General features: G+C 46.1%; 1 protein-coding gene across 7 annotated transcripts in view; it reads left to right on the top strand.

Annotated features, from left to right (window-relative positions):
* The window catches only part of LOC135056114 (uncharacterized), a 65,355-nt gene that overhangs the window by 6,940 nt on the left and 32,430 nt on the right, over positions 1-25,985 (top strand). For 4 of the 7 annotated variants that reach the window (XM_063960887.1, XM_063960888.1, XM_063960889.1 and 1 more), the window contains exon 3: positions 16,753-16,917. In XM_063960887.1, coding sequence (XP_063816957.1) covers positions 16,753-16,917 — 165 coding nt within the window. Of the gene's footprint in view, positions 1-2,455; positions 2,622-16,752; positions 16,918-18,925; positions 19,074-21,560; positions 21,727-25,301; positions 25,404-25,985 lie in introns of those variants that run through there. The other 3 variants (XR_010243896.1, XR_010243897.1, XR_010243898.1) reach the window with 3 other exon arrangements.

Here is a 25,985-nt window from a genome sequence, read left to right as displayed (position 1 = left end):
CTCCCTCTCTGCAGGCTTTTCCCTCTTCAGATTGGCTGCTTTATGTCATTATAGAGGTGTTCTCCGTAGCACCATAGATGCTGTGACCGTGTTATAGCATAAATCAGGGGGAATGCTTCAGTTACCTGCTTATTCCAGTTACCAAATTCTCCAATATGTGTTCATGAGAATACACCTACACCACCCTGACATGTGTCCCACGTACCTGTATATCCTGCACGGTGCTGTCCACAGTGCGTTACCTGTAATCCCAGCAATCTCCCATATCATTGTACCGTGCCCCTCACATACACAAGGCTCCAATATGTGTCAGTGAGAATACACCTGTACCCAGGGCCGTAACTAGGTGTGTGCTCCGCACATAGCGCTGCAGGGTAGGGGGCGCTGTTGACAGCACTTGTCAATTATAAATTATCTAATTAATTTCACTTGCAGTTTCCTCCCTTTTTAAAGCCCAGCATCTACTGACCGCCTCCGTCTCCTATCCCCACCCCTATTGTCGCTAATACCTATACAGCATTTATGGACTTAACTTGAGAGCTCCTTGTTGTTCAGTCGCACTGTCCTTCATTACATTTCAGGATGCTGATGTGCCCAGGATACAAACCCATTGCCTATGACATTGCAGTCGGACACACTATTCATTGAGCTATCTGCCCTTGCATAGAAAGCTAGAGAATTCCAAGCTGGAGAGTTCTAACCATTTGAAGTTTACCTTGTACTTTTTGTAAAGGGGTGATAAGAGTTACCTGTAATCCCAGCAATCGCCCATATCATTGTACCGGGTTCACTACGATATGCCGGCGGTCGGGCTCCCGGCGCCCAGCATACCGGCGCCGGGAGCCCGACGGCCGGCTTACCGACAGTGTGGCGAGTGCAAATGAGCCCCTTGCGCGCTCACCACGCTACGGGCACGGTGGCGCGCTAAGCGCGCCACACTATTTTATTCTCCCTCCAGGGGGTCATGGACCCCCACCAGGAAGAATAAGTGTCAGTATGCCGGCTGTCGGGATCCCGGCGCCGGTATACTGTGCGCCGGGATCCCGACAGCCGGCATACTGAAGACCACCCCATTGTACCATGCCCCTCACATACCCATCACCCTGTCACCTTACCAGAATCCTGCATTTATACCCAAATAACATAGTGGCAATTGGAGCCTATACCAGCATACATGGTAGTAACAGTCACAAAGCATAAACACTCAAACACGATTGTAGTTGTTATTTTAGTTTATTGTTGTTATATTATAGTTGTATATAGATGTTATAAGTTGTTATATTATAGTTGTATTTAGATGTTGTTATAGTACAATATAGTATAGTACAACTTATAGATGTTATTCTTTGATGTTAAACAGTTGGTATATGAGGATGGTAAATAATAAGTCCGTTGTTACTTACATCTGGAAGATGGTGAGCTGATGTAAGTATCTCGCTGTAAGCGGGTTAGTCAGATCTCTGGTTTTCTGCCCAGCTTTGCTTTTATCCACTGGAAGACATTTCTCTTGGATGTTTTCTCTGTGCTGTGGGCATTCTCAGTGTCTTCCTTCTTACATCTCCTCCCCAGCTTGCTCTGTATCCAGGTCCTGACATTGTATTTGGCCTTATAATTTATAGCACCAGTGGTGGTTTTGTCAGGAGTGTGGCAGGCGCTTGTGCGCGGCTCGGCCTCTTGTATAATAGTGAGGCCAGGATGTCTTTTCTCACCTGGAGATGTTTTCTGGGTGGTGGTGTAAGGACATTCATGGCAGATGTTTGTATGTGTCTCGGCCACTTTCATGAGATTAAGGCTGGAAGGCCTTCTCCAACCTAGAGACGTTTTCTGGGTGGTGTTGTCCAGAACGTCATGCCAATCATTTATTTGTGGCTCAGTGTCTTTTATGTGAGTGAGGCCGGGAGGTCTTTTCTTGGCTGGAGATGTTCTCTTGTTGGTGTTTTTCAGCCATCCATCCCACACATAAAATTTCACCTTAGGGTAGTAATAATCTGCCTCAATGATGTCTTCCTCATCGCTGTCATCGAGTATGATAACAGTGTCAAGGGTCTCAGTATTGCAGATGTCTTCTTCTGCACTGGTGTCATCTGTATCCCCATCAGGTGTATCTGCCTCTCTGCCATCATCCTCATCATCCTCATCATCACCAGTATAGACGGTTGGATAATAATAACTATCGGAGCACGTCTCACTGGTGACATCATCCTCTTCTTCCTCCTCCTCTTCCTCCCCATTGTAGTATACCACTTTTGGGGCATCTTCCATTTCAGCACTGACATACGATGTTACAATTGTGCCGAACGTCACAGCGTGGTAAGTGACCATTTGTAAGTAAATGTCATCGTTCATGTCCGCCTCTTTTATTAGAGTGAGGCCGGGCGGTCTCCTCTCACCTAGAGACATCTTCAGTCTCAGGCTGATAATTCGCTATATTGAATTTCTCTCTCTCTCTTCAAAGCTCCTTCACCAAGCAACTCGTATTGAGAAGTGAGGTTCCAGAGGCAGCAGCAGCCGATTATACCGTGTTTGTGATGTCACAGTGTACTGGCTGAGTGACATCATCACCAGCCATCAGCACCAGCCTGGAGAAATGTCCAGCTTGTTTATTTCATCAGTCCATACAGGTGCAGGTATCCGTGTTGATGCACAATTACATACAACCTTCCTGCATCATATCCTTCTGGGAGATTAAAAAAAAAAACACATAAACCAAGTTTTAAGAACAATTAAGTATACAAATATACACACACACACACACACACACACACACACACACACACACACACACTTCATGAGTGTCCTGGTTTAAAGAGTTGCATGGTGTATGGTGGCCTATACATACAGTAGATATATGTGTGTGTGTGTGTGTATCTATCTATCTATATATATATATATATATATATATATATACATACACATACATACACACACACACACACACACACACATACACTCTCTTTAAACCAGCACACTCATGAAAATATATATATATATATATATATATATATATATATATTTATGCACTTGCTTTGAACCATTTGTGTACTGAGCCTTTAGCCCTTAACTGTCACTTTTTCCCCCAAAAAGACGCTCAGAGATTGTCGGGTTTTTATGAGTGAATTAGGTGTAAAACATGAAGTTTCTCTTCCCTGCAGCTGCTAACACTGTCTGTCTGACTGGTCGCATCCTGTGCCTCCAGGTCAGATAAAGCACTTGCTGGTGTGGTCGCATATGATGCCACCATGCCAGGCAAGTGGTTAATAGCTGGTTTCTAGGGTTTCCCTTTCCATATAATGTTCTCCATCATAATATCTGTCCTTTCATTTCCTGTACATCACATGTAACTCTACAAGCCCTCAAAAATTGAGAGTGGGCAGACCCGGATTAACAATGGGGCGGATGGATCTGCAGCTCCAGGCCCCCCATTGAAAATAGGCCCACAGCAAACTGACAGCGTTGACACGAAAAAAACTGCCAGCAGCCTCCTCTCTCCCATGCCTCCGCCTCCAGCACTGTCACCTGACATATCATGGTGCCGTGCAGGCTGTCTGCTGGCTGCCCGTCCTCCAGTCTCTCCTTCACTGGGGGTCCTGCTGCCACTTCGCTAAGCTCCGCCCCCAGACTGTACGGGGAGCTGCTGCTGCAGGAAGCTTGGCAAGTGTTTTCTTGATTAATGTGTGTATACTGTTTGTGTGGTGTGTGTACTGAATGTGTGTGTACTGTATGTATATGTGGTGGTGTGTACTGTGTGTGGTGTGGGTACTATGTGTACTATGTAGTGGTGGGTGTGTGTATAGTGTGTACTGTGTGTGCATGTATATATGTGGTGGTGTGTGTACTGTGTGTGCGTGTGTTTATATATGTGGTGGTGGGAGTGTGGGTATATGTGGTGGTTGATGTGTGTACTTTGTGTGTGTACTGTGTGCGTAAAGTGTATACTGTGTATATCTGGTGGAGGGGGTGTTTGTGTGTACTTTGTGTGTGTATATGTGGTGGTGGAGATGTGTGTGTGTATATGTGGTGGTGAGGGTGTGTGTGTATATGTGATGGTGGGGATTTGTGTGTGTATATGTGGTGGTGGGGGCATGTGTGTATATATGTGCTGGTGTGTGTATATATGTGGGGGTATACAGTGTGTGTAGTTTGTATTGTGTGTGTATATATGTGGTGATGGAGGTTTGTGTGTATATGCTATGTTTGGGAGGGCTGCACTAATACCTATTTGTTATATGAGTAGCAGCTGAGGAGGGAAGGGGTTCCACTAGCCCTTAGAAATTGGATACTTAGCATATATAACTCCCAGGGTTTATCCTAAATGAATAATATCACATATTCAGTCTACTTTTAAAATCTGGTATAATCCAATTTATTATGTTTTAAAGCATAAAAACACAATATTATTTACAGTTTACATGGTTTATATAATGCTGGTGGTCCTAATACCGGTATACATAGACAGTACATGACAAAAAACAAGAAACATTTAAAATCATACTTGCCTACTCTCCCGGAATGGCTTGGAGGCCCCAGAAAATCGAGTGACCGTCCCCCCATACATCCTAAGGAATACATTTTTCCCTCTTTTTACCAGTTGGGAGGCTCCCTATCACTCGCTGCTCAGAGCAGAGCAGTGGTGACCAGACACTATACGCATGCCCACAGCGTCTATTCCAGTGTGGCAGAGGGACTGGGGGCATGGCCAGCAGCTCACAGAGCACTAACCATGCCCCCACTATGACGGAAATTGAAGGTGTGGCTTGCGATTGAGTCATCCACGCGAAACCACGCCCCCTTTCTCCCCTGCTTCAGGAATCCAAATGTTGGGAGGTATGATGTGGTGGTGTGTGAGTTCGTCTGTACTTTGTGTGTGTACTTCATGTGTACTGTGTGTGTGTGTATGTGTGGTGGTGGTGGAGGTGTGTGTGTACTTCATGTGTGTGTAGATGTGGTGGTATGTGTACTTTGTGTGTGTGTACTGAGTGTGTATATGTAGTGGTGGGGGTGGGTGTACTTTTATATGTGTACTGTGTGTCTATACCAGAGGTTCCCAAACGCTGTCCTCAAGGCACCCCAACAGTCCAGGTTTTAGGTATAGCCATGGCTCAGCACAGATGGTTAAATCAAATTGACTAAGGTGCTAATTAGGTCACCTGTGGCCAAGCATGGATACATTTAAAACCAGGACCATTGGGGTGCCTTGAGGACTGCGTTTGGGAACCTCTGGTCTATACTGTATGTGGTGGGTGGGTGTACTTTATGTGTCTAGTGTGAGTACATATGAGTGGGTGGACTTTGTGTGTGTGTACTGTGTGCGTGTATATGTGGTTGTGTGGGGAGGTAAATGAGTTAGTGGGTACTGGGATGTTGAAATTCATCAATGAATGGCTTATGAGTGCTAGGTGGGGGTAGTTAATGGGTGCTGCTGTGTGTTGTAAGGGGTGCTGCTGTGTGTGTGTGTAGTTGAAAGGATTTGCCCTTATACCTTAACCCTCGATGTGATGGCCTCTTAGACGTCTGGAGTGTAAACTCTTAGCCACAAGGTACATGCACAACACAAGCAGTAAGAATTCACCCCTTATACCTTAACCCTCGATGTGATGGCCTCTTAGACGTCTGGAGTGTAAACTCTTAGCCACAAGGTACATGCACAACACAAGCAGTAAGAATTCACACTGTTTTATTGAATGTTTAACATTGGTATAAAAAGAGAACACATAAGGGTGTAACTGATAAGTGTAACAGGGCTCATTGGCTTAGGGGTGGTGCCCTAGTGGGGTACGTAGGGGTGGTTAATACTTGACATAACATAATTGGATATAGCAGTTGCTAGGCAGATGTTATATACGTTGCATCAGATGGAACTTAACACAAGATCTTTTAGTAACACACAGAAGTAGAAAAAGCAGGTTTCATCTAGTATAGAGCTGACCTTGGATGCCAGACCCACACAAGCCTGGTATCTGTATGAGAGACAAAGGCATCTAACACAGGGCAGCACGCATCCATTGCAAACACATAAGAGTTCATAAAGCATGTTTTAACCCTTCAATCCCCTCTTAGAATCATGATTATTATATGACATGATTCTTGAGTGAGGCTCCTTTCTTGTTTCTCCAGTTCTTGAGATATTGGACATAATCGTCGGGTCCCTCACTATCAGAGGAGGTGACAGGACTGGTGGTTATGTCATAATACATCAGGGCCTTATCAATGCCTTTGGAGGTAAGTTTCTTTCCACAGGGAATTACACAATAAACTATAATGCCTACAAGAATTAAAGTTACAAGTATGAATATGCTTATTTGCACAAGAGCCTGTTTCCAATTTTCAAACCACCCAAAATATTGGCTCCATGGGTTATCAATACCTGAATTTTTCTTAAGTTCTATGGATAAGGTTTCTAACTTGTTTATGGCTAAAGTAACCTTACCATTGGGACCAGTGTTGTCAGGAATATATGTACAACAGCCTTCCACCTTACTAATGTAAACACATGTACCACCTTTTTCTGCTAGAATCATGTCAAGGGCCATTCTATTTTGGAATGTCATTTGGGAAGTGGCTTCTAGCTGTTCAGCTATACCTTTAAGAGCATCTTTGGTATCATTAACAAATCTTTGTTGATTATAATATATATAATTAATCCAGGCTACGTTTTTATTTACAGTTACTATAGGAAACAATGATTCAAAACCCGCAGCCACCTCATCTCTAGCTTTGAACTCATTTGGAACACCTCTTGGGACCCCTATAGTATCAATGTATACGTGGGGGTCAAAGCTACCTCCTGGGAGTGCTCTTTTCTTTCGATTAGCAGGAGTATTAGAGGGAGGAGTGGGGTCATCGGTGATCATTAGGAGTGGCATTATGACTTTGGCCAGGGCACACTCACCATACCATGGTGTGTCTAATTTACTTCTAAGTTTCATATCCCCACATATGTAATAAATGTCGCCTAATGATCTAGTTTGGTTGACTAAAACAGTTGTTCTTTTATTTGCACAATACCCTGGTGGGAAGGTTTTTAAATTTCTCCCTGTGGTGATGTTAGATGTATAACAGGTATAGTTTCCAGGATATATGGTTATGGTATTTCCTGGGTTGGGATTTTTTGACAATATGGGATATTCCCTTTTCCACATTTCGCACTGACTGTCATTTGTTTTGGTGTCATTAAAAAGGCTGAAAAAACAATTTTCCTGTTCTAGGGGTATATTAAGGGGCACTGTACCTAGGTGGGGCCTAGATTTGCCACAGACATAACAGTTGCTTTTATTGTGTTTGTTAGCACTATACTTCATCCATTCCAACCAAAATTAATGTCAGAGAAACCAGTTTCAATAGCTAGGGTGTCTTCAAAGGTAGGGTTAGTAATAGCCACCATATCTTTAGAAGTGGCAATATGGGGCTTTAAAGGTTTGTTTTGGGGATATTTGCTATATCTATTTTTTGCAAATGATGGGCCATATTTCCAATCTGCTCCTGTATTCCACCCCACAGCTTCCCAGGAATTACAATTAGATCCATAATATCTAATGTCATAGTACCATTCGTCAGTAACACAAATATATACTGTCTCAGACATTCCTGATTTCCTTTTCTGCTGTATGAAATGTTTGTTGTCAGCAAGTTTAGGGAACATGAAATAATCAAGGATGTATGTGGCTACGTGTGTATTGGAGGAATTGTACCACAAGGTGGGGACCCCATCTGTTTGTGTGATGTCGACTTCACATATTGTGAGGTGAATGAGGGCCAGTAGGGCTATCGAGATAGTCCCCAGGATAGAGATAGGGGACAGGTTCTTCATCTTCTTCTGTTCTTCTTTCTTCGCTAGGTGGGAGGTCAGGGCTGTCTGCCCCGGTTCGTACCTCACTGGAATCACTTGCTTCCCTCTCTAGGTCTGGTCTAGGAACCTTTTTTACTCGGGATGCATGGATCCAGGCAGGATTTTCCTCTGTCAGGACTGCTGTCCGGGTAACTGCTACGACCTCTGTCTCTGGACCATAGGTGAAGTCTCCTGGGCTCTTGTTCCTGGGGAGCACCTTCACCACGACTCTGTCTCCGACTTTAAAGGGGTGTGTAGGTTCCTGTGGATTCAAAAGGGTTTTTACAAACAACCTCATGTTCAATTTCATTCAGTTTTGTTATCAGGGACCTGACATACTCTTCTCTGATGAGTTCTAGATCTCCTTCCTGTATTACTAGTGGTTTCTTAGCCCAGGGTGTAGGAAAAGGGTCTACCCATTAGTATTTCAAAGGGTGAGTAACCTAGAGTTTTCTGTGGGGTATTCAAGATGCTGGTGTTTAGCTTTATTAGGGTTGTTCCTGAGGCAAGTGATGCATCTGCTAACATACTGGTCCACAAGTGATTTGGCACTAGCAACACACAAAAATCATTGGTTAGTAGGAGGAGTGTTGTGGCTTCACCACGGTGACCAACACCACGGCACTGGGCAATGAGCAAAGGGGCACTGGACTGGGGTATACAGGGTTTCCCCTCTTTGCAGATTAATCCTGATTTAGGATTTTTTCTGCAGAATTGGGTAAGTCCAGTCGGAGAGATCAGTATTAGTCGCAGCAGCTTGAAGTTGAGTGAGCAGATGGACGTTGTAAAGGGAGGGACATGCTCTAGTGAGTGCAATGAGTTCTGCAGCTTGCGCGGACTGATAAGGTATTGGCAGGGTTTCCAACACAGTGTCAGGGAGGGTGACAATGGCATAGCCAGCCTGGTATGTATTGTCATTGGGCCTACTACAGGAGCCGTCAACAAAAACTATGTCTGCGCCTGGTATGGGAACGGGAGACATGTCAAGTCTGGGAGAAGTTTCAGCGTCAATGGAAGCAGCACAGTCATGTAGGTCGGGTGGTTCATCCTCGGGACCTTTCAAGCCTAAAAGGGTATTGAGAATGGGTGCAGGGCCAGAAGAACTAGCAGTGTACTTGATGGTAAGGGTAGGGTTACTCAAAAGGAGTACTTCATATCCACTAAGGCGTTGTGCTGACATGTGCTGTGTGTAAGCCTTTAAGTATTGCCAGGACATCATGTGTGGTGTGGAGTACTGTGATGTGGCCTAAAGTGAGGGTAGTGGCCATTTCTGCAACCATTGCACAGGCTGCCAAAGCCCTGAGGCAGGCAGGCACACCTTGCACAGACACTGGCATGACTTTGGGAAAAAAATGCCACGGGGCGCAACTTCCCTCCATGAAACTGTGTGAGCACCCCCGCCATGGTTTTACAATTGTCCCTTGCATATAGATGGAAAGGTAGTACATAATTGGGGAGGCCAAGTGCCGGACTTTTCATCAACATACATTTTAAACTTTCATATGCAGTTAACATTTCTTGTGACCATTGTACAGTTTTAGGTTTGTCCTTCAGTGTGGCTTGTCTCAAAATGTTATCACAATAAGAGCAATCAGATATCCACTGTCTGCAGTAATTTACCATACCCAGGAAGGACAGTAGTTCCCTCTGGGTAGTTGGGGTGACCAGGCCCAATACAGACTGTATGCGTTGTGGACTGACTTTCCTCTCTCCCTGAGTGAGCACAAAACCTAAGTAATCAACATGCTTTTTACACCATTGCATTTTTATTTTGGACACCTTGTGTCCACATTCACAAAGCCAGTTTAGTAATGAAACACCATCCTCTCGGCAGGCCTCCTCAGTTTTACTACAGAGCAGCAGATCATCTGCATACTGTAGCAGGACTGAACCATGGTGAGGTTGCCAGGGCCCCAATGTGGCCTGGAGACAACAGGTGCGTCAACAATCTGCACCAGGTAAGTTGTTTACCCTCAAAAGAAAAGGCAAAAGTAATTGTGTCTGTGAATCTACAGGCATGCTGAAAAAAAGGCATTCTTCAAATCAATTACAGAGAACGCAGCATCTGCAGGGATTGCAGAAATGAGTGAGTTTACATCTGGAACAATTGGTGCAATTGGGACAATTAGCTGATTGATTGCTCTGAGATTCTGTACAAATCTTATACTACCATCAGCTTTGGCAACAGGGTTCACAGGAGTACAGTATGGTGATACAATATGTCTGAGAATACCCTGTTGTAAGAATTGCTGTATCATGGGGCGGGGACCTTCTATCTTTTCTGGTGAGAGGGGATACTGCATAGGTCAGAACACAAAACACTGGTTGTTGCACCGCTGTCCACTAAAAAGGGAATTTTACTTCCATTTATAATAAGTGGCAGCAGAGGTGAATCTTTACTATGACGGGAGAGTTGAATAAAGGCTGGGATACCCTCCTCCGGGCCCCGTCAGTGCTCGGGGTCTTTGGAATCTTCCCTGACTGCGGGGTTGGTTCTGTCTGTCAAAGCGTCTGGGGTTCTGATAGTTATGAGTGAGTGGGGAAGTGAGTAAGCTTTCTGAGTTAAGCAAAGGTAAGCCAGCGTCATCTGTCCAGCAGTCCTTAAACCTTTTTCAAAACGCAGTAACAGACTATGAAGGTTTCTGTTTACAAGCTACAGCGACAGGCAAAAAGCACAGGCTTTAAAGACTTCCTTCATATGTGTATAGCTGCGTCCTTTGCAAGCTTTGCGCAAATAAGATATACAGCCATCGAGGGTAATAGTGGGCTTGGGACAGTGTTTTACTATTATCTAAACTCTGGGTTATTGGTGCTAGGGATAGAGCTAGTGGACGCACCCTCCAGCAGTGGAGCTGGAGGCAATCCCATCTAGTGTGAAAGGGTTACTGCTGCCAAGAGATTTGTGTCTCTGAGCGCAGGATACATTGGAATGCAAAGGGGGGAGGCGAGAGGGATCTCTCTGCAGCCTCGCTTCTGTGCTGTTGGGAACTGACATTTTTTCTTAAATCTCCATATAGAAAAGGTAATTACTGCCTTCCCGTAGGAATGGGTCCTGTCCTGCTTTCTCTGTCCATCCCGCTAAATTATCCACCCATGGGTTAACTAAATAATACTCTGAGGTAGAGTTACGGGCAACATACATCTTGCATGTCTCACCAGGGAGGGGCGGGGGATATGCAGTTTTTTACTCTAACTAGAGCCCATTGTCAGACAGTAATATAAATCAACAGTACAACTTTAAAGGAAAATATCTAAAATTTACAACTCTACTATACATGCATCAGCTAACCAGTTAATTAGTCATTGACAATATCACAATATTATCTGTATAATGAGAACATGAAATCTTTTGACGGGTACGCTTACCTTCGTACAAGATGTCAGAAAAATACAGCGTTTTAGACAGGAAGCAAGAAAAGTGTTTGAGCATAGATATCTGGCAGACGAAAACTTACCAGCCGTCTGAACCAAATATAAGAACTTATCTCACTACAACATACAAGAATATATAGGCGATCAAATCGGGGTATTCTCTACGTTACGTATAGACCCCAGGTCTATGTTTTTTTTTAAGTATCCCAGATACTGACGTCTTTGGAGAATTGCGCTTGGACCCCGGGTCCTTTCTCAGACGTATTCTTTAAGTCCCAGACATTAAAGATTCTATGGTATCCCTGATACCTGTTTTATGCTTTTACATAAAACTTCGTAATATTAAGTCCCGGACTTAAATATTACCTTGTCACGTGTTCCCGGAACACTGACACGGATTCAGCTTCAGTGTATGACCGCAATCCTGTATGGCAAAGACAGACAATAAATTCTCTATTTTTACCATTCAGGGACGATCACTGAATCGCGGACGTAGCCCCCAGCTGAAAGGATTTGCCCTTATACCTTAACCCTCGATGTGATGGCCTCTTAGACGTCTGGAGTGTAAACTCTTAGCCACAAGGTACATGCACAACACAAGCAGTAAGAATTCACCCCTTATACCTTAACCCTCGATGTGATGGCCTCTTAGACGTCTGGAGTGTAAACTCTTAGCCACAAGGTACATGCACAACACAAGCAGTAAGAATTCACACTGTTTTATTGAATGTTTAACATTGGTATAAAAAGAGAACACATAAGGGTGTAACTGATAAGTGTAACAGGGCTCATTGGCTTAGGGGTGGTGCCCTAGTGGGGTACGTAGGGGTGGTTAATACTTGACATAACATAATTGGATATAGCAGTTGCTAGGCAGATGTTATATACGTTGCATCAGATGGAACTTAACACAAGATCTTTTAGTAACACACAGAAGTAGAAAAAGCAGGTTTCATCTAGTATAGAGCTGACCTTGGATGCCAGACCCACACAAGCCTGGTATCTGTATGAGAGACAAAGGCATCTAACACAGGGCAGCACGCATCCATTGCAAACACATAAGAGTTCATAAAGCATGTTTTAACCCTTCAGTAGTATCGGGTGCTGCCGTGTGAGTGTAGTAAGGGGTGCTGCTGTGTGTGATTGTAGTAAGGGGTTGTGCCATGTGTGTGTAGTAAGGGGTGCTGCGGAGTGAGTGTGATAATGGGTTCTGTGGTGTGAGTTTGGTATCGGGTGCAAGTATGCGTAGTAAGGGGTGCTGCCGTGTGTGTGTAGTAAGGGGTGCTGCTGTGTGTGTCTGTAGTATGAGGTGCTGTTGTGTGAGTGCAGTAAGGAGTTCTGCTATGCGAGTATAGTAAGGGGTTCTGCCATGTAATTGTAGTAAGGGCTGCTGCTGCTGTGTGTGTAGTAAGGGCTGCTGCGGAGCGAGTGTGGTAATGTATTCTGTGGTGTGAATGTGGTATCGGGTGCAAATGTGTGTGTAGTAAGGGGTTCTGCCGTGTGTGTGTAGTAACGGGTGCTGCGGTGAGAGTGTAGTAACAGGTGCTGCGGTGAGTGTGTAATAGTGGGTGCTACAGGTCATGCCCCGCCACATCACTAGTCACATCCTCGGCAGTCATATATAATAGGTCCTTTGTAAATTTCAGCTCCAGGCCCATGTGGAACTTAATATGGCACTGCTGTTCGTCCAGCTCAGGGGATCCTGCCAGTGGTGGTTTTAGGTGCGGGCTATCAGGGCGGGCACCCGAGACGCTGCAGCCTGAGGCCGCAGTCATTCCGCCAGAGCCATCAGCACCCATCTGCTGCCTGCACCAAAATGTCCCTCGTCACTTCCTGCTCCGGCCGGCCGCCTACCATCCTGGCCACTTCACGCTGGCCGTACCCCACCGTGGAAGTATAACAAGAACATAGAGCTGGAGGGCCACAGGTGCCAAATGGTGAGTGACGACTTGCTGGTGCAATTTGTATAAGGCGCTACCTGGCGCAATGTGTATAATGGGCTACTTGGCGCACTGTGTATAATGGGCTACCTGGCGCACTGTGTATAACGGGCTACCTGGCGCAATGTGTATAAGGGGCTACCTGGCGCAATGTGTATAAGGGGCTACCTGGCGCAATGTGTATAAGGGGCTACCTGGCGCAATGTGTATTAGGGGCTACCTGGCGCAATGTGTATAAGGGGCTACCTGGCGCAGTGTGTATAAGGGGCTACTTGGCGCACTGTGTATAATGGGCTACCTGGTGCAATGTGTATAATGGGCTACCTGGCGCAATGTGTATAAGGGGCTACCTGGTGCAATGTGTATAAGGGGCTACCTGGCGCAATGTGTATAAGGTGCTACCTGGTGCAATGGGTATAATGTGCTACCTGGTGCAAATGTGTATAATGGGCTACTTGTGCAATGTGTATAATGGGCTACTTGTGCAATGTGTATAAGGGGCTACCTGGTGCAGTTTGTATAACATGCTCTACCTAGTGCAACATGTATAAAAGGGGCTCTACCTGGCGTATTGTGTATAAGAGGCTCTACCTAGCGGTGTAATGTGACTGATGGAGACTACGGTGTGGTATAATGTGAATTGGTACTATTATGTGGCCATGCCCCTTCCCCAATGAAGCCCCTCCCCTACATTATTTGCTCACGTCATCAGCGAGCACTGTCCCTGTTTTAAATGGGGAAAAGTGGGGCACCAAAGGAATCGTACACCCTGGGTGCCATAAGGTCTAGAACCAGCCCTGGATCCTGCCCCCCTCAGCAAACCCCGCCTCCACTGGGGCTGCTTACAGAGGTTTCCTCAGCTGGTTTTCCATCCCAATCTGCCCTTGGCAGCAGTCAAGCTTAGCTTCTGGAAGACAGCCCGGGAGATCGTGACTGAGTTATCTGGCTGGTGCTGATGGCTAAGTAAAGCCGGGATAAATAGCTGCTGCACAGACAGAGGTTGGTGCACGCCGTGAGGCATGGCTTCTTCATAGGGAAGGGGTGAACCCTCAGTTATCCCCCTGTAGTTGTGCCCCCAGTAGCTGTGCCCTCAGTTGATTTGCGCCCAGTAGCTGTTCCCCCTGTACCAGTGCCCCCAGTAGATCTGCCCCCAGTAGCTGTGCCTCGTGTAGTTGTGCCCCCTGTAGATCTGCCCCAAGTAGCTGTGCATCTTGTAGCTGTGCCCCCTGTAGCCGCTTTGAAACCCTAAACAAAAAAAATACACCATACTTACCAGCCTCGCTCCTGCTTCTGGATAGCTGCTGCCTCCGGGCGCCGGCTCCTCTCTATGGGAGAGACGTCATGACATCTCTCCCATAGCAACGCCGCACTGACACTAGAGTCAATTTTGACCTCTAGCGTCAGTTAGCGACGCCGGCTGCAGCGGGCACACACCGCGCTCGCTGCAGCCAGGGGAGCGGGGAGAGAGGGAGGTAATACTTCTATTCACTGCACGTTATGGAGCTGGCAGGGTGACTGGGAGCGCTAATGTATTGTAATACAGCTATATCACTGCACGTATGGAGCTGGCAGGGTGACCAGGAGCACTGATGTGATGTAACACTGCTATATCACTGCACGTATGGAGTTGGCAGGGTGACCGGGAGCGCTGATATGATGTAACACTGCTATCTCACTGCACGTATGGAGTTGGCAGGGTGACCGGGAGCGCTGATATGATGTAACACTGTTATCTCACTGCACATATGGTGCTGGCAGGGTGATCAGGACTGCTGATGCGATGTAACACTGCTATATCACTGCACGTATGGAGCTGGCAGAGTGACCAGGTGACCTATTTGATCCTTATTTCTGTGTAAGGGTATCCTTATGTCTATCCCATTCATGTTTATATTGCTCTACTGTCTTAGCCTCTACCACCTCTGATGGGAGGCTATTCCACTTATCCACTACCCTTTCTGTGAAGTAATTTTTCCTCAAATTTCCCCTGAACCTCCCTCCCTCCCTCCAGTGTCAGTGCATGTCCTCGTGTCCTATTACTTCTCTTCATTTGGAGAATGTTTCGCTTTTGGATCTTGTTTTACCCCTGATATATGTGACAATCTCTATCATGTCCCCCCTTTCCCTTCTCTGCTCCACACTGCACATAGGGGGTCATTCCGAGTTGATCGCTCGCTGGCAACTTTTTTCAGATAGTCGCCGCCTATGGGGGAGTGTATTTTAGCTTTGCAAGTGTGCGAACACTTTTGCAGCCGACGGCACAAAAACTTTTTTCTTTTTTTTCAGTTTCTGAGTAGCTCTGGACTTACTCAGCCGCTGCGATCACTTCAGTCTTTTTGGTCCCGAAATTGACGTCAGACACCCGCCCTGCAAACGCTTGGACACGGCTGCATTTTTCCAAACATTCCCAGAAAACGGTCCGTTAACACCCACAAACGCCCTCTTTCTGTCAAATCACCTTACGTTCCACTGTGCGAATGGATTCTTCGTTAAATCCATCACCGATCCTCTTTGTACCCGTACGACCCGCCTGCGCGTTGCGGTGCTTATGCATGCGCAGTTTTGCCGAGATTTAACCTTATCGCAGTACTGCAAAAAGTTGCTAGCGAGCGATCAACTCGGAATGACCCCCATAGTGAGATGTTTTAGTCTTTCTGGGTATGTTGTGTGATGTAGGCCATGCACCATACTAGTTGCCCTTCTTTGTACAGTCTCTAATGTAATAATATCCTTCTGAAGATATGTCCTCCAGAACTAGACACAGTATTCTAGATGATACCGCACCAGTGACCTATACAGTGGCATTATTACTTCTCTCTGCTGCTGATTCCTCTCCCTATGCACCAAGCATATGACTAGCCTTCCTCATTGCTGTGTTACATTGCTTACAGTGAAATGGATTGTAACTGCGCCTGTCAGGCAATGAATATATGGATGTGCTTGAAAGACTTGTAAAAGAGAAAAAAATAAATGATTTACTAAGTTCGTTATAGACAGACAATAATTCTAGATGTCACAAATCACATAACAACAATCACAGTTGGCTCTTGATAAAAGAAATAGGGAAATTTCAATAGAAAGAATTGAATGAGAAAAAGAAATGCTGGTACTTGCAGTGTCCCTAATAAAGGGAGTGTGATTAGTCTTATGTCCACTAGAGGATGGCGCCCCACCTCTCTGTGTATGAAGTGTCTTGTGTAATGAAGGGAGCGCCTTAATAGTTCCAAAACGTGTTACGGTCTCTATTGGTCCGACACTCAGGTGGTGGAGGGGGGTGGTGGTGTAAACAGAAGCCCGGTGACGATGGTAAATACCTCCAATGATTGTAAGGGGTGCCCCTATGTTGTACTATGGGCGTGGGGACTGTTAGCAGAGGTTCAGATATAAGAACTCCGGACACACTGTCCTCACCGGGGTCCATGTATGATCAGTATGACGCTCCGTTACAAGCGCCCTAATGATCCCCAGAATTCCCGGTCAAGATGGGGTCTTTATCAAGATGGCCGTTACAGACTCCCTGACAAAGACCCCAATGGGTGGATACGCGTAGGAGAACCAGCCTCTGCATGCAAGCAGAATCACCACTAATCAGAGCTCTATCCAAACTTATTTCAGGTTCCCTCCGAAACACCGGTGTACGAGGAGAGCGCGGAGCCGCAGCAGCGGCGACCACATGATAAGAAGCCTTAACCAGAAGCCACCAGGAAACAGCAGCAGCTGTAGGAGACGCGAGGAGAACAGAAGCAGGTGGACGCTGAGACACACAGAGCTTAGGAACAGGTAAGACTCCGTAAGGAGAGGAGACAATCCTGGCGGACCGTCCTTCACAGGCCTCGAAGCTGTTGACTCCCCCCTCCCCCCCCCTCCCCCTCCCCCTCTCCTCTCCTAATACTGGCACTGAATCCTGGGGATCATTAGGGCGCTTGTCACGCAGTGTCATCTTGATCATACCCGGACCCCGGTGAGGACAGTGTGTCCGGAGTTCTTATATCTGAACCGCTGCTAACAGTCCCCCCACCCATAGAGGCAGCCCTTACAATCATTGGAGGTATTTACCATCGTCACCCGGCTTCTGTTTACCCCCCCCCCTTTTACCCCCCCCCCCACCACCACCTGAGTGCCGGACCAATAGAGACCGTAACACGTTTTGGGACTATTTAGGGGCGCCCTTCATTACACAAGACACTTCATACACAGAGAGGTGGGACGCCATCCTCTAGTGGACATAAGACTAATCACACTCCCTCTATAGGGACACTACAAATAAAGTTCTCATTTAGTTCTTTCTATTGCAATTTCCCTATTTCTTTTCTCAAGAGCCAACTGTGATTGTTATGTGATTTGTGACATCTAGAATTGTCTGTCAATAACGAACTTAGTAAATATTTTTTTTTCCCTCTCTTACAAGTCTTTCAAGCACATCCATATATTCATTGCCTGACAGGCGCAGTTACAATCCATTTCACGGTTAGTATTTTATAGGCAGGTTTTGGGGAAGCCCCATCTTACAATCTTGCTGCCCACAACAATATGCCCGTATCGGTGAGCGCGAAGTGAAATCTTCTAGTCAAATTAGTTACGTTGCTTACCTGCCTTTATGTCACCTGAGATAGTGACTCCTAGATCCCTTTCCTCCTCAGTAGTTCCCAGTATAGTGCCATTAATACTATATTTAGCCTTTGTTACCTGAGATAGTGACTCCTAGATCCCTTTCCTCCTCAGTAGTTCCCAGTATAGTGCCATTAATACTATATTTAGCCTTTGTTACCTGAGATAGTGACTCCTAGATCCCTTTCCTCCTCAGTAGTTCCCAGTATAATGCTATTAATACTATATTTAGCCTTTGGATATTTGAGACCCCAAGTGCATGATTTTGCATTTTTTTGGCATTAAACTGTAATTGAGGTGGTAATGGAGAGAGGATGAGATGAGGTGGTGTGGTGTGGGGTAAATGGGATTGGAGCAGTAGTAGAAGGGAATTGGGCTCTGTAACTTCAGGGAAGGGTAATGGAGGAACTAGAGAATGGGTCTTGGATTTTATGAAAGATGAATAAGGGAAATTGAGACAGCGGACATAGGTGGTAAGAGTGGAGCCATGGGAGTATCAGAGGGAGTACATTGGGGTAATAGAGTAAGGCGGATGATGGTTTCCTTAGGGTGGGGAGAGGTGTCTGGAACAGGAATGGAGGTAATAAAGGATGAAGAGATAATAGAAGGATGGGAGGTGTAGTGGAGTGGTAGAGGGTAATTACACATTGAGGTTAGTACAGGGGACAGAAGTGTAAAAGTAATGAAAGTTGGGGTAATAGAGGGTGGGTGGATGAAGGAGGCAAACTGGCGATAATGGAGGGTGAGGTGATTGGTAGTGGGGTTGTTAGAAGGAGGGGAATGGGGGTGATTGCGGGTGGAAGGGAGAGCTGTCTGGGTACAATAGGTGGTCTGAAATGATAAGGGAGGAGAATGAGCGAACTAGAGTAGGGGGCTGTGGCCTTAGTGAAAATGGAGGGAAGTTAGCGGAACTGGAGCACCAGGATGGTGAGAGTTGTACAGGGCAACAGTGCATGCTGGTGCTATATAACTGCATTGGGGGTCTGGGCATGTGGCCCCTCTATCTCAATTAGTTGTGGGGGAGGGTTGTTCTGCTGAATAGTGGGTGCACTGTCCGTGTCCATCTGAAAAGCCCCAGCAATTCTGTGATATATGTATTACCTCTTCCATACTATGTCCATGCTGCTCTCTGTGGGGCTTATATGATGTGATGTCCTGACGGCTGGTGTCTTTCTTCCAGGCATGCAGATGAAGAGCTCAGAGTGGAAGCAATGCAAGTCTAATGCTCAGGTGTGGAGAACCGGGGGTATGGAGGCATCCCAGTGGAAAGTAAAGGGATCGGTGACTGACCAGTTCCATCCAGAAGATTGGGACCATCCACTATCTGGGTGTGTAGGCTTGTCCATTACTCTGTATCTTCCTGTCCTTCATACCTCCCTCTCTGCAGGCTTTTCCCTCTTCAGATTGGCTGCTTTATGTCATTATAGAGGTGTTCTCCGTAGCACCATAGATGCTGTGACCGTGTTATAGCATAAATCAGGGGGAATGCTTCAGTTACCTGCTTATTCCAGTTACCAAATTCTCCAATATGTGTTCATGAGAATACACCTACACCACCCTGACATGTGTCCCACGTACCTGTATATCCTGCACGGTGCTGTCCACAGTGCGTTACCTGTAATCCCAGCAATCTCCCATATCATTGTACCGTGCCCCTCACATACACAAGGCTCCAATATGTGTCAGTGAGAATACACCTGTACCCAGGGCCGTAACTAGGTGTGTGCTCCGCACATAGCGCTGCAGGGTAGGGGGCGCTGTTGACAGCACTTGTCAATTATAAATGATCTAATTAATTTCACTTGCAGTTTCCTCCCTTTTTAAAGCCCAGCATCTACTGACCGCCTCCGTCTCCTATCCCCACCCCTATTGTCGCTAATACCTATACAGCATTTATGGACTTAACTTGAGAGCTCCTTGTTGTTCAGTCGCACTGTCCTTCATTACATTTCAGGATGCTGATGTGCCCAGGATACAAACCCATTGCCTATGACATTGCAGTCGGACACACTATTCATTGAGCTATCTGCCCTTGCATAGAAAGCTAGAGAATTCCAAGCTGGAGAGTTCTAACCATTTGAAGTTTACCTTGTACTTTTTGTAAAGGGGTGATAAGAGTTACCTGTAATCCCAGCAATCGCCCATATCATTGTACCGGGTTCACTACGATATGCCGGCGGTCGGGCTCCCGGCGCCCAGCATACCGGCGCCGGGAGCCCGACGGCCGGCTTACCGACAGTGTGGCGAGTGCAAATGAGCCCCTTGCGCGCTCACCACGCTACGGGCACGGTGGCGCTCTACGCGCGCCACACTATTTTATTCTCCCTCCAGGGGGGTCATGGACCCCCACCAGGAAGAATAAGTGTCAGTATGCCGGCTGTCGGGAACCCGGCGCCGGTATACTGTGCGCCGGGATCCCGACAGCCGGCATACTGAAGACCACCCCATTGTACCATGCCCCTCACATACCCATCACCCTGTCACCTTACCAGAATCCTGTATTTATACCCAAATAACATAGTGGCAATTGGAGCCTATACCAGCATACATGGTAGTAACAGTCACAAAGCATAAACACGATTGTAGTTGTTATTTTAGTTTATTGTTGTTATATTATAGTTGTATATAGATGTTATAAGTTGTTATATTATAGTTGTATTTAGATGTTGTTATAGTACAATATAGTATAGTACAACTTATAGATGTTATTCTTTGATGTTAAACAGTTGGTATATGAGGATGGTAAATAATAAGTCCGTTGTTACTTACATCTGGAAGATGGTGAGCTGATGTAATTATCTCGCTGTAAGCGGGTTAGTCAGATCTCTTTGGTTTTCTGCCCAGCTTTGCTTTTATCCACTGGAAGACATTTCTCTTGGATGTTTTCTCTGTGCTGTGGGCATTCTCAGTGTCTTCCTTCTTACATCTCCTCCCCAGCTTGCTCTGTATCCAGGTCCTGACATTGTATTTGGCCTTATAATTTATAGCACCAGTGGTGGTTTTGTCAGGAGTGTGGCAGGCGCTTGTGCGCGGCTCGGCCTCTTGTATAATAGTGAGGCCGGGATGTCTTTTCTCACCTGGAGATGTTTTCTGGGTGGTGGTGTAAGGACATTCATGGCAGATGTTTGTATGTGTCTCGGCCACTTTCATGAGATTAAGGCTGGAAGGCCTTCTCCAACCTAGAGACGTTTTCTGGGTGGTGTTGTCCAGAACGTCATGCCAATCATTTATTTGTGGCTCAGTGTCTTTTATGTGAGTGAGGCCGGGAGGTCTTTTCTTGGCTGGAGATGTTCTCTTGTTGGTGTTTTTCAGCCATCCATCCCACACATAAAATTTCACCTTAGGGTAGTAATAATCTGCCTCAATGATGTCTTCCTCATCGCTGTCATCGAGTATGATAACAGTGTCAAGGGTCTCAGTATTGCAGATGTCTTCTTCTGCACTGGTGTCATCTGTATCCCCATCAGGTGTATCTGCCTCTCTGCCATCATCCTCATCATCACCAGTATAGACGGTTGGATAATAATAACTATCGGAGCACGTCTCACTGGTGACATCATCCTCTTCTTCCTCCTCCTCCTCTTCCTCCCCATTGTAGTATACTACTTTTGGGGCATCTTCCATTTCAGCACTGACATACGATGTTACAATTGTGCCGAACGTCACAGCGTGGTAAGTGACCATTTGTAAGTAAATGTCATCGTTCATGTCCGCCTCTTTTATTAGAGTGAGGCCGGGCGGTCTCCTCTCACCTAGAGACATCTTCAGTCTCAGGCTGATAATTCGCTATATTGAATTTCTCTCTCTCTTCAAAGCTCCTTCACCAAGCAACTCGTATTGAGAAGTGAGGTTCCAGAGGCAGCAGCAGCCGATTATACCGTGTTTGTGATGTCACAGTGTACTGGCTGAGTGACATCATCACCAGCCATCAGCACCAGCCTGGAGAAATGTCCAGCTTGTTTATTTCATCAGTCCATACAGGTGCAGGTATCCGTGTTGATGCACAATTACATACAACCTTCCTGCATCATATCCTTCTGGGAGATTCAAAAAAAAAAAAACCACATAAACCAAGTTTTAAGAACAATTAAGTATATATATATATATCTATCACACACACACACACACTTCATGAGTGTCCTGGTTTAAAGAGTTGTATGGTGTCCTATACATACAGTAGATATATGTGTGTGTGTATCTATCTATCTATCTATCTATCATATATATATATATATATATATATATATATATATATATATATATATATACATATATATATATATATATATATATATACATATACACTCTCTTTAAACCAGCACACTCATGAAAATATATATATATATATATATATGCACTTGCTTTGAACCATTTGTGTACTGAGCCTTTAGCCCTTAACTGTCACTTTTTCCCCCAAAAAGACGCTCAGAGATTGTCGGGTTTTTATGAGTGAATTAGGTGTAAAACATGAAGTTTCTCTTCCCTGCAGCTGCTAACACTGTCTGTCTGACTGGTCGCATCCGGTGCCTCCAGGTCAGATAAAGCACTTGATGGTGTGGTCGCATATGATGCCACCATGCCAGGCAAGTGGTTAATAGCTGGTTTCTAGGGTTTCCCTTTCCATATAATGTTCTCCATCATAATATCTGTCCTTTCATTTCCTGTACATCACTTGTAACTCTACAAGCCCTCAAAAATTGAGAGTGGGCAGACCCGGATTAACAATGGGGCGGATGGATCTGCAGCTCCAGGCCCCCCATTGAAAATAGGCCCACAGCAAACTGACAGCGTTGACACGAAAAAAACTGCCAGCAGCCTCCTCTCTCCCATGCCTCCGCCTCCAGCACTGTCACCTGACATATCATGGTGCCGTGCAGGCAGTCTGCTGGCTGCCCGTCCTCCAGTCTCTCCTTCACTGGGGGTCCTGCTGCCACTTCGCTAAGCTCCGCCCCCAGACTGTACGGGTAGCTGCTGCTGCAGGAAGCTTGGCAAGTGTTTTCTTGATTAATGTGTGTATACTGTTTGTGTGGTGTGTGTACTGAATGTGTGTGTACTGTATGTATATGTGGTGGTGTGTACTGTGTGTGGTGTGGGTACTATGTGTACTATGTAGTGGTGGGTGTGTGTATAGTGTGTGCATGTATATATGTGGTGGTGTGTGTACTGTGTGTGCGTGTGTTTATATATGTGGTGGTGGGAGTGTGGGTATATGTGGTGGTTGATGTGTGTACTTTGTGTGTGTAGTGTGTACTGTGTGCGTAAAGTGTATACTGTGTATATCTGGTGGAGGGGGTGTTTGTGTGTACTTTGTGTGTGTATATGTGGTGGTGGAGATGTGTGTGTGTATATGTGGTGGTGAGGGTGTGTGTGTATATGTGATGGTGGGGATTTGTGTGTGTATATGTGGTGGTGGGGGCATGTGTGTATATATGTGCTGGTGTGTGTATATATGTGGGGGTATACAGTGTGTGTAGTTTGTATTGTGTGTGTATATATGTGGTGATGGAGGTTTGTGTGTATATGCTATGTTTGGGAGGGCTGCACTAATACCTATTTGTTATATGAGTAGCAGCTGAGGAGGGAAGGGGTTCCACTAGCCCTTAGAAATTGGATACTTAGCATATATAACTCCCAGGGTTTATCCTAAATGAATAATATCACATATTCAGTCTACTTTTAAAATCTGGTATAATCCAATTTATTATGTTTTAAAGCATAAAAACACAATATTATTTACAGTTTACATGGTTTATATAATGCTGGTGGTCCTAATACCGGTATACATAGACAGTACATGACAAAAAACAAGAAACATTTAAAATCATACTTGCCTACTCTCCCGGAATGGCTTGGAGGCCCCAGAAAATCGAGTGACCGTCCCCCCATACATCCTAAGGAATACATTTTTCCCTCTTTTTACCAGTTGGGAGGCTCCCTATCACTCGCTGCTCAGAGCAGAGCAGTGGTGACCAGACACTATACGCATGCCCACAGCGTCTATTCCAGTGTGGCAGAGGGACTGGGGGCATGGCCAGCAGCTCACAGAGCACTAACCATGCCCCCACTATGACGGAAATTGAAGGTGTGGCTTGCGATTGAGTCATCCACGCGAAACCACGCCCCCTTTCTCCCCTGCTTCAGGAATCCAAATGTTGGGAGGTATGATGTGGTGGTGTGTGAGTTCGTCTGTACTTTGTGTGTGTACTTCATGTGTACTGTGTGTGTGTGTATGTGTGGTGGTGGTGGAGGTGTGTGTGTACTTCATGTGTGTGTAGATGTGGTGGTATGTGTACTTTGTGTGTGTGTACTGAGTGTGTATATGTAGTGGTGGGGGTGGGTGTACTTTTATATGTGTACTGTGTGTCTATACCAGAGGTTCCCAAACGCTGTCCTCAAGGCACCCCAACAGTCCAGGTTTTAGGTATAGCCATGGCTCAGCACAGATGGTTAAATCAAATTGACTAAGGTGCTAATTAGGTCACCTGTGGCCAAGCATGGATACATTTAAAACCAGGACCATTGGGGTGCCTTGAGGACTGCGTTTGGGAACCTCTGGTCTATACTGTATGTGGTGGGTGGGTGTACTTTATGTGTCTAGTGTGAGTACATATGAGTGGGTGGACTTTGTGTGTGTGTACTGTGTGCGTGTATATGTGGTTGTGTGGGGAGGTAAATGAGTTAGTGGGTACTGGGATGTTGAAATTCATCAATGAATGGCTTATGAGTGCTAGGTGGGGGTAGTTAATGGGTGCTGCTGTGTGTTGTAAGGGGTGCTGCTGTGTGTGTGTAGTATCGGGTGCTGCCGTGTGAGTGTAGTAAGGGGTGCTGCTGTGTGTGATTGTAGTAAGGGGTTGTGCCATGTGTGTGTAGTAAGGGGTGCTGCGGAGTGAGTGTGATAATGGGTTCTGTGGTGTGAGTTTGGTATCGGGTGCAAGTGTGCGTAGTAAGGGGTGCTGCCGTGTGTGTGTAGTATGGGGTGCTGCTGTGTGTGTCTGTAGTATGAGGTGCTGTTGTGTGAGTGCAGTAAGGAGTTCTGCTATGTGAGTATAGTAAGGGGTTCTGCCATGTAATTGTAGTAAGGGCTGCTGCTGCTGTGTGTGTAGTAAGGGCTGCTGCGGAGCGAGTGTGGTAATATATTCTGTGGTGTGAATGTGGTATCGGGTGCAAATGTGTGTGTAGTAAGGGGTTCTGCCGTGTGTGTGTAGTAACGGGTGCTGCGGTGAGAGTGTAGTAACAGGTTTTGCGGTGAGAGTATAGTAACAGGTGCTGCGGTGAGTGTGTAATAGTGGGTGCTACAGGTCATGCCCCGCCACATCACTAGTCACATCCTCGGCAGTCATATATAATAGGTCCTTTGTAAATTTCAGCTCCAGGCCCATGTGGAACTTAATATGGCACTGCTGTTCGTCCAGCTCAGGGGATCCTGCCAGTGGTGGTTTTAGGTGCGGGCTATCAGGGCGGGCACCCGAGACGCTGCAGCCTGAGGCCGCAGTCATTCCGCCAGAGCCATCAGCACCCATCTGCTGCCTGCACCAAAATGTCCCTAGTCACTTCCTGCTCCGGCCGGCCGCCTACCATCCTGGCCACTTCACGCTGGCCGTACCCCACCGTGGAAGTATAACAAGAACATAGAGCTGGAGGACCACAGGTGCCAAATGGTGAGTGACGACTTGCTGGTGCAATTTGTATAAGGCGCTACCTGGCGCAATGTGTATAATGGGCTACTTGGCGCACTGTGTATAATGGGCTACCTGGCGCACTGTGTATAACGGGCTACCTGGCGCAATGTGTATAAGGGGCTACCTGGCGCAATGTGTATAAGGGGCTACCTGGCGCAATGTGTATAAGGGGCTACCTGGCGCAATGTGTATAAGGGGCTACCTGGTGCAATGTGTATAAGGGGCTACCTGGTGCAATGTGTATAAGGGGCTACCTGGCGCAATGTGTATAAGGGGCTACCTGGTGCAATGTGTATAAGGGGCTACCTGGCGCAATGTGTATAAGGGGCTACCTGGCGCAATGTGTATAATGTGCTACCTGGTGCAATGGGTATAATGTGCTACCTGGTGCAAATGTGTATAATGGGCTACTTGTGCAATGTGTATAAGGGGCTACCTGGTGCAGTTTGTATAACATGCTCTACCTAGTGCAACGTGTATAAAAGGGGCTCTACCTGGCATATTGTGTATAAGGGGCTCTACCTAGCGTGTATAAGGGGTACTACTGTGTGGTGTAATGTG

Source organism: Pseudophryne corroboree, chromosome 3 (genome assembly GCF_028390025.1).
Source record: "Pseudophryne corroboree isolate aPseCor3 chromosome 3, aPseCor3.hap2, whole genome shotgun sequence".
NCBI lineage: Eukaryota > Metazoa > Chordata > Amphibia > Anura > Myobatrachidae > Pseudophryne > Pseudophryne corroboree.
The sequence above is the reverse complement of the archived record's forward strand: the minus strand, read 5'-3'. Positions and strand labels throughout refer to the sequence as shown.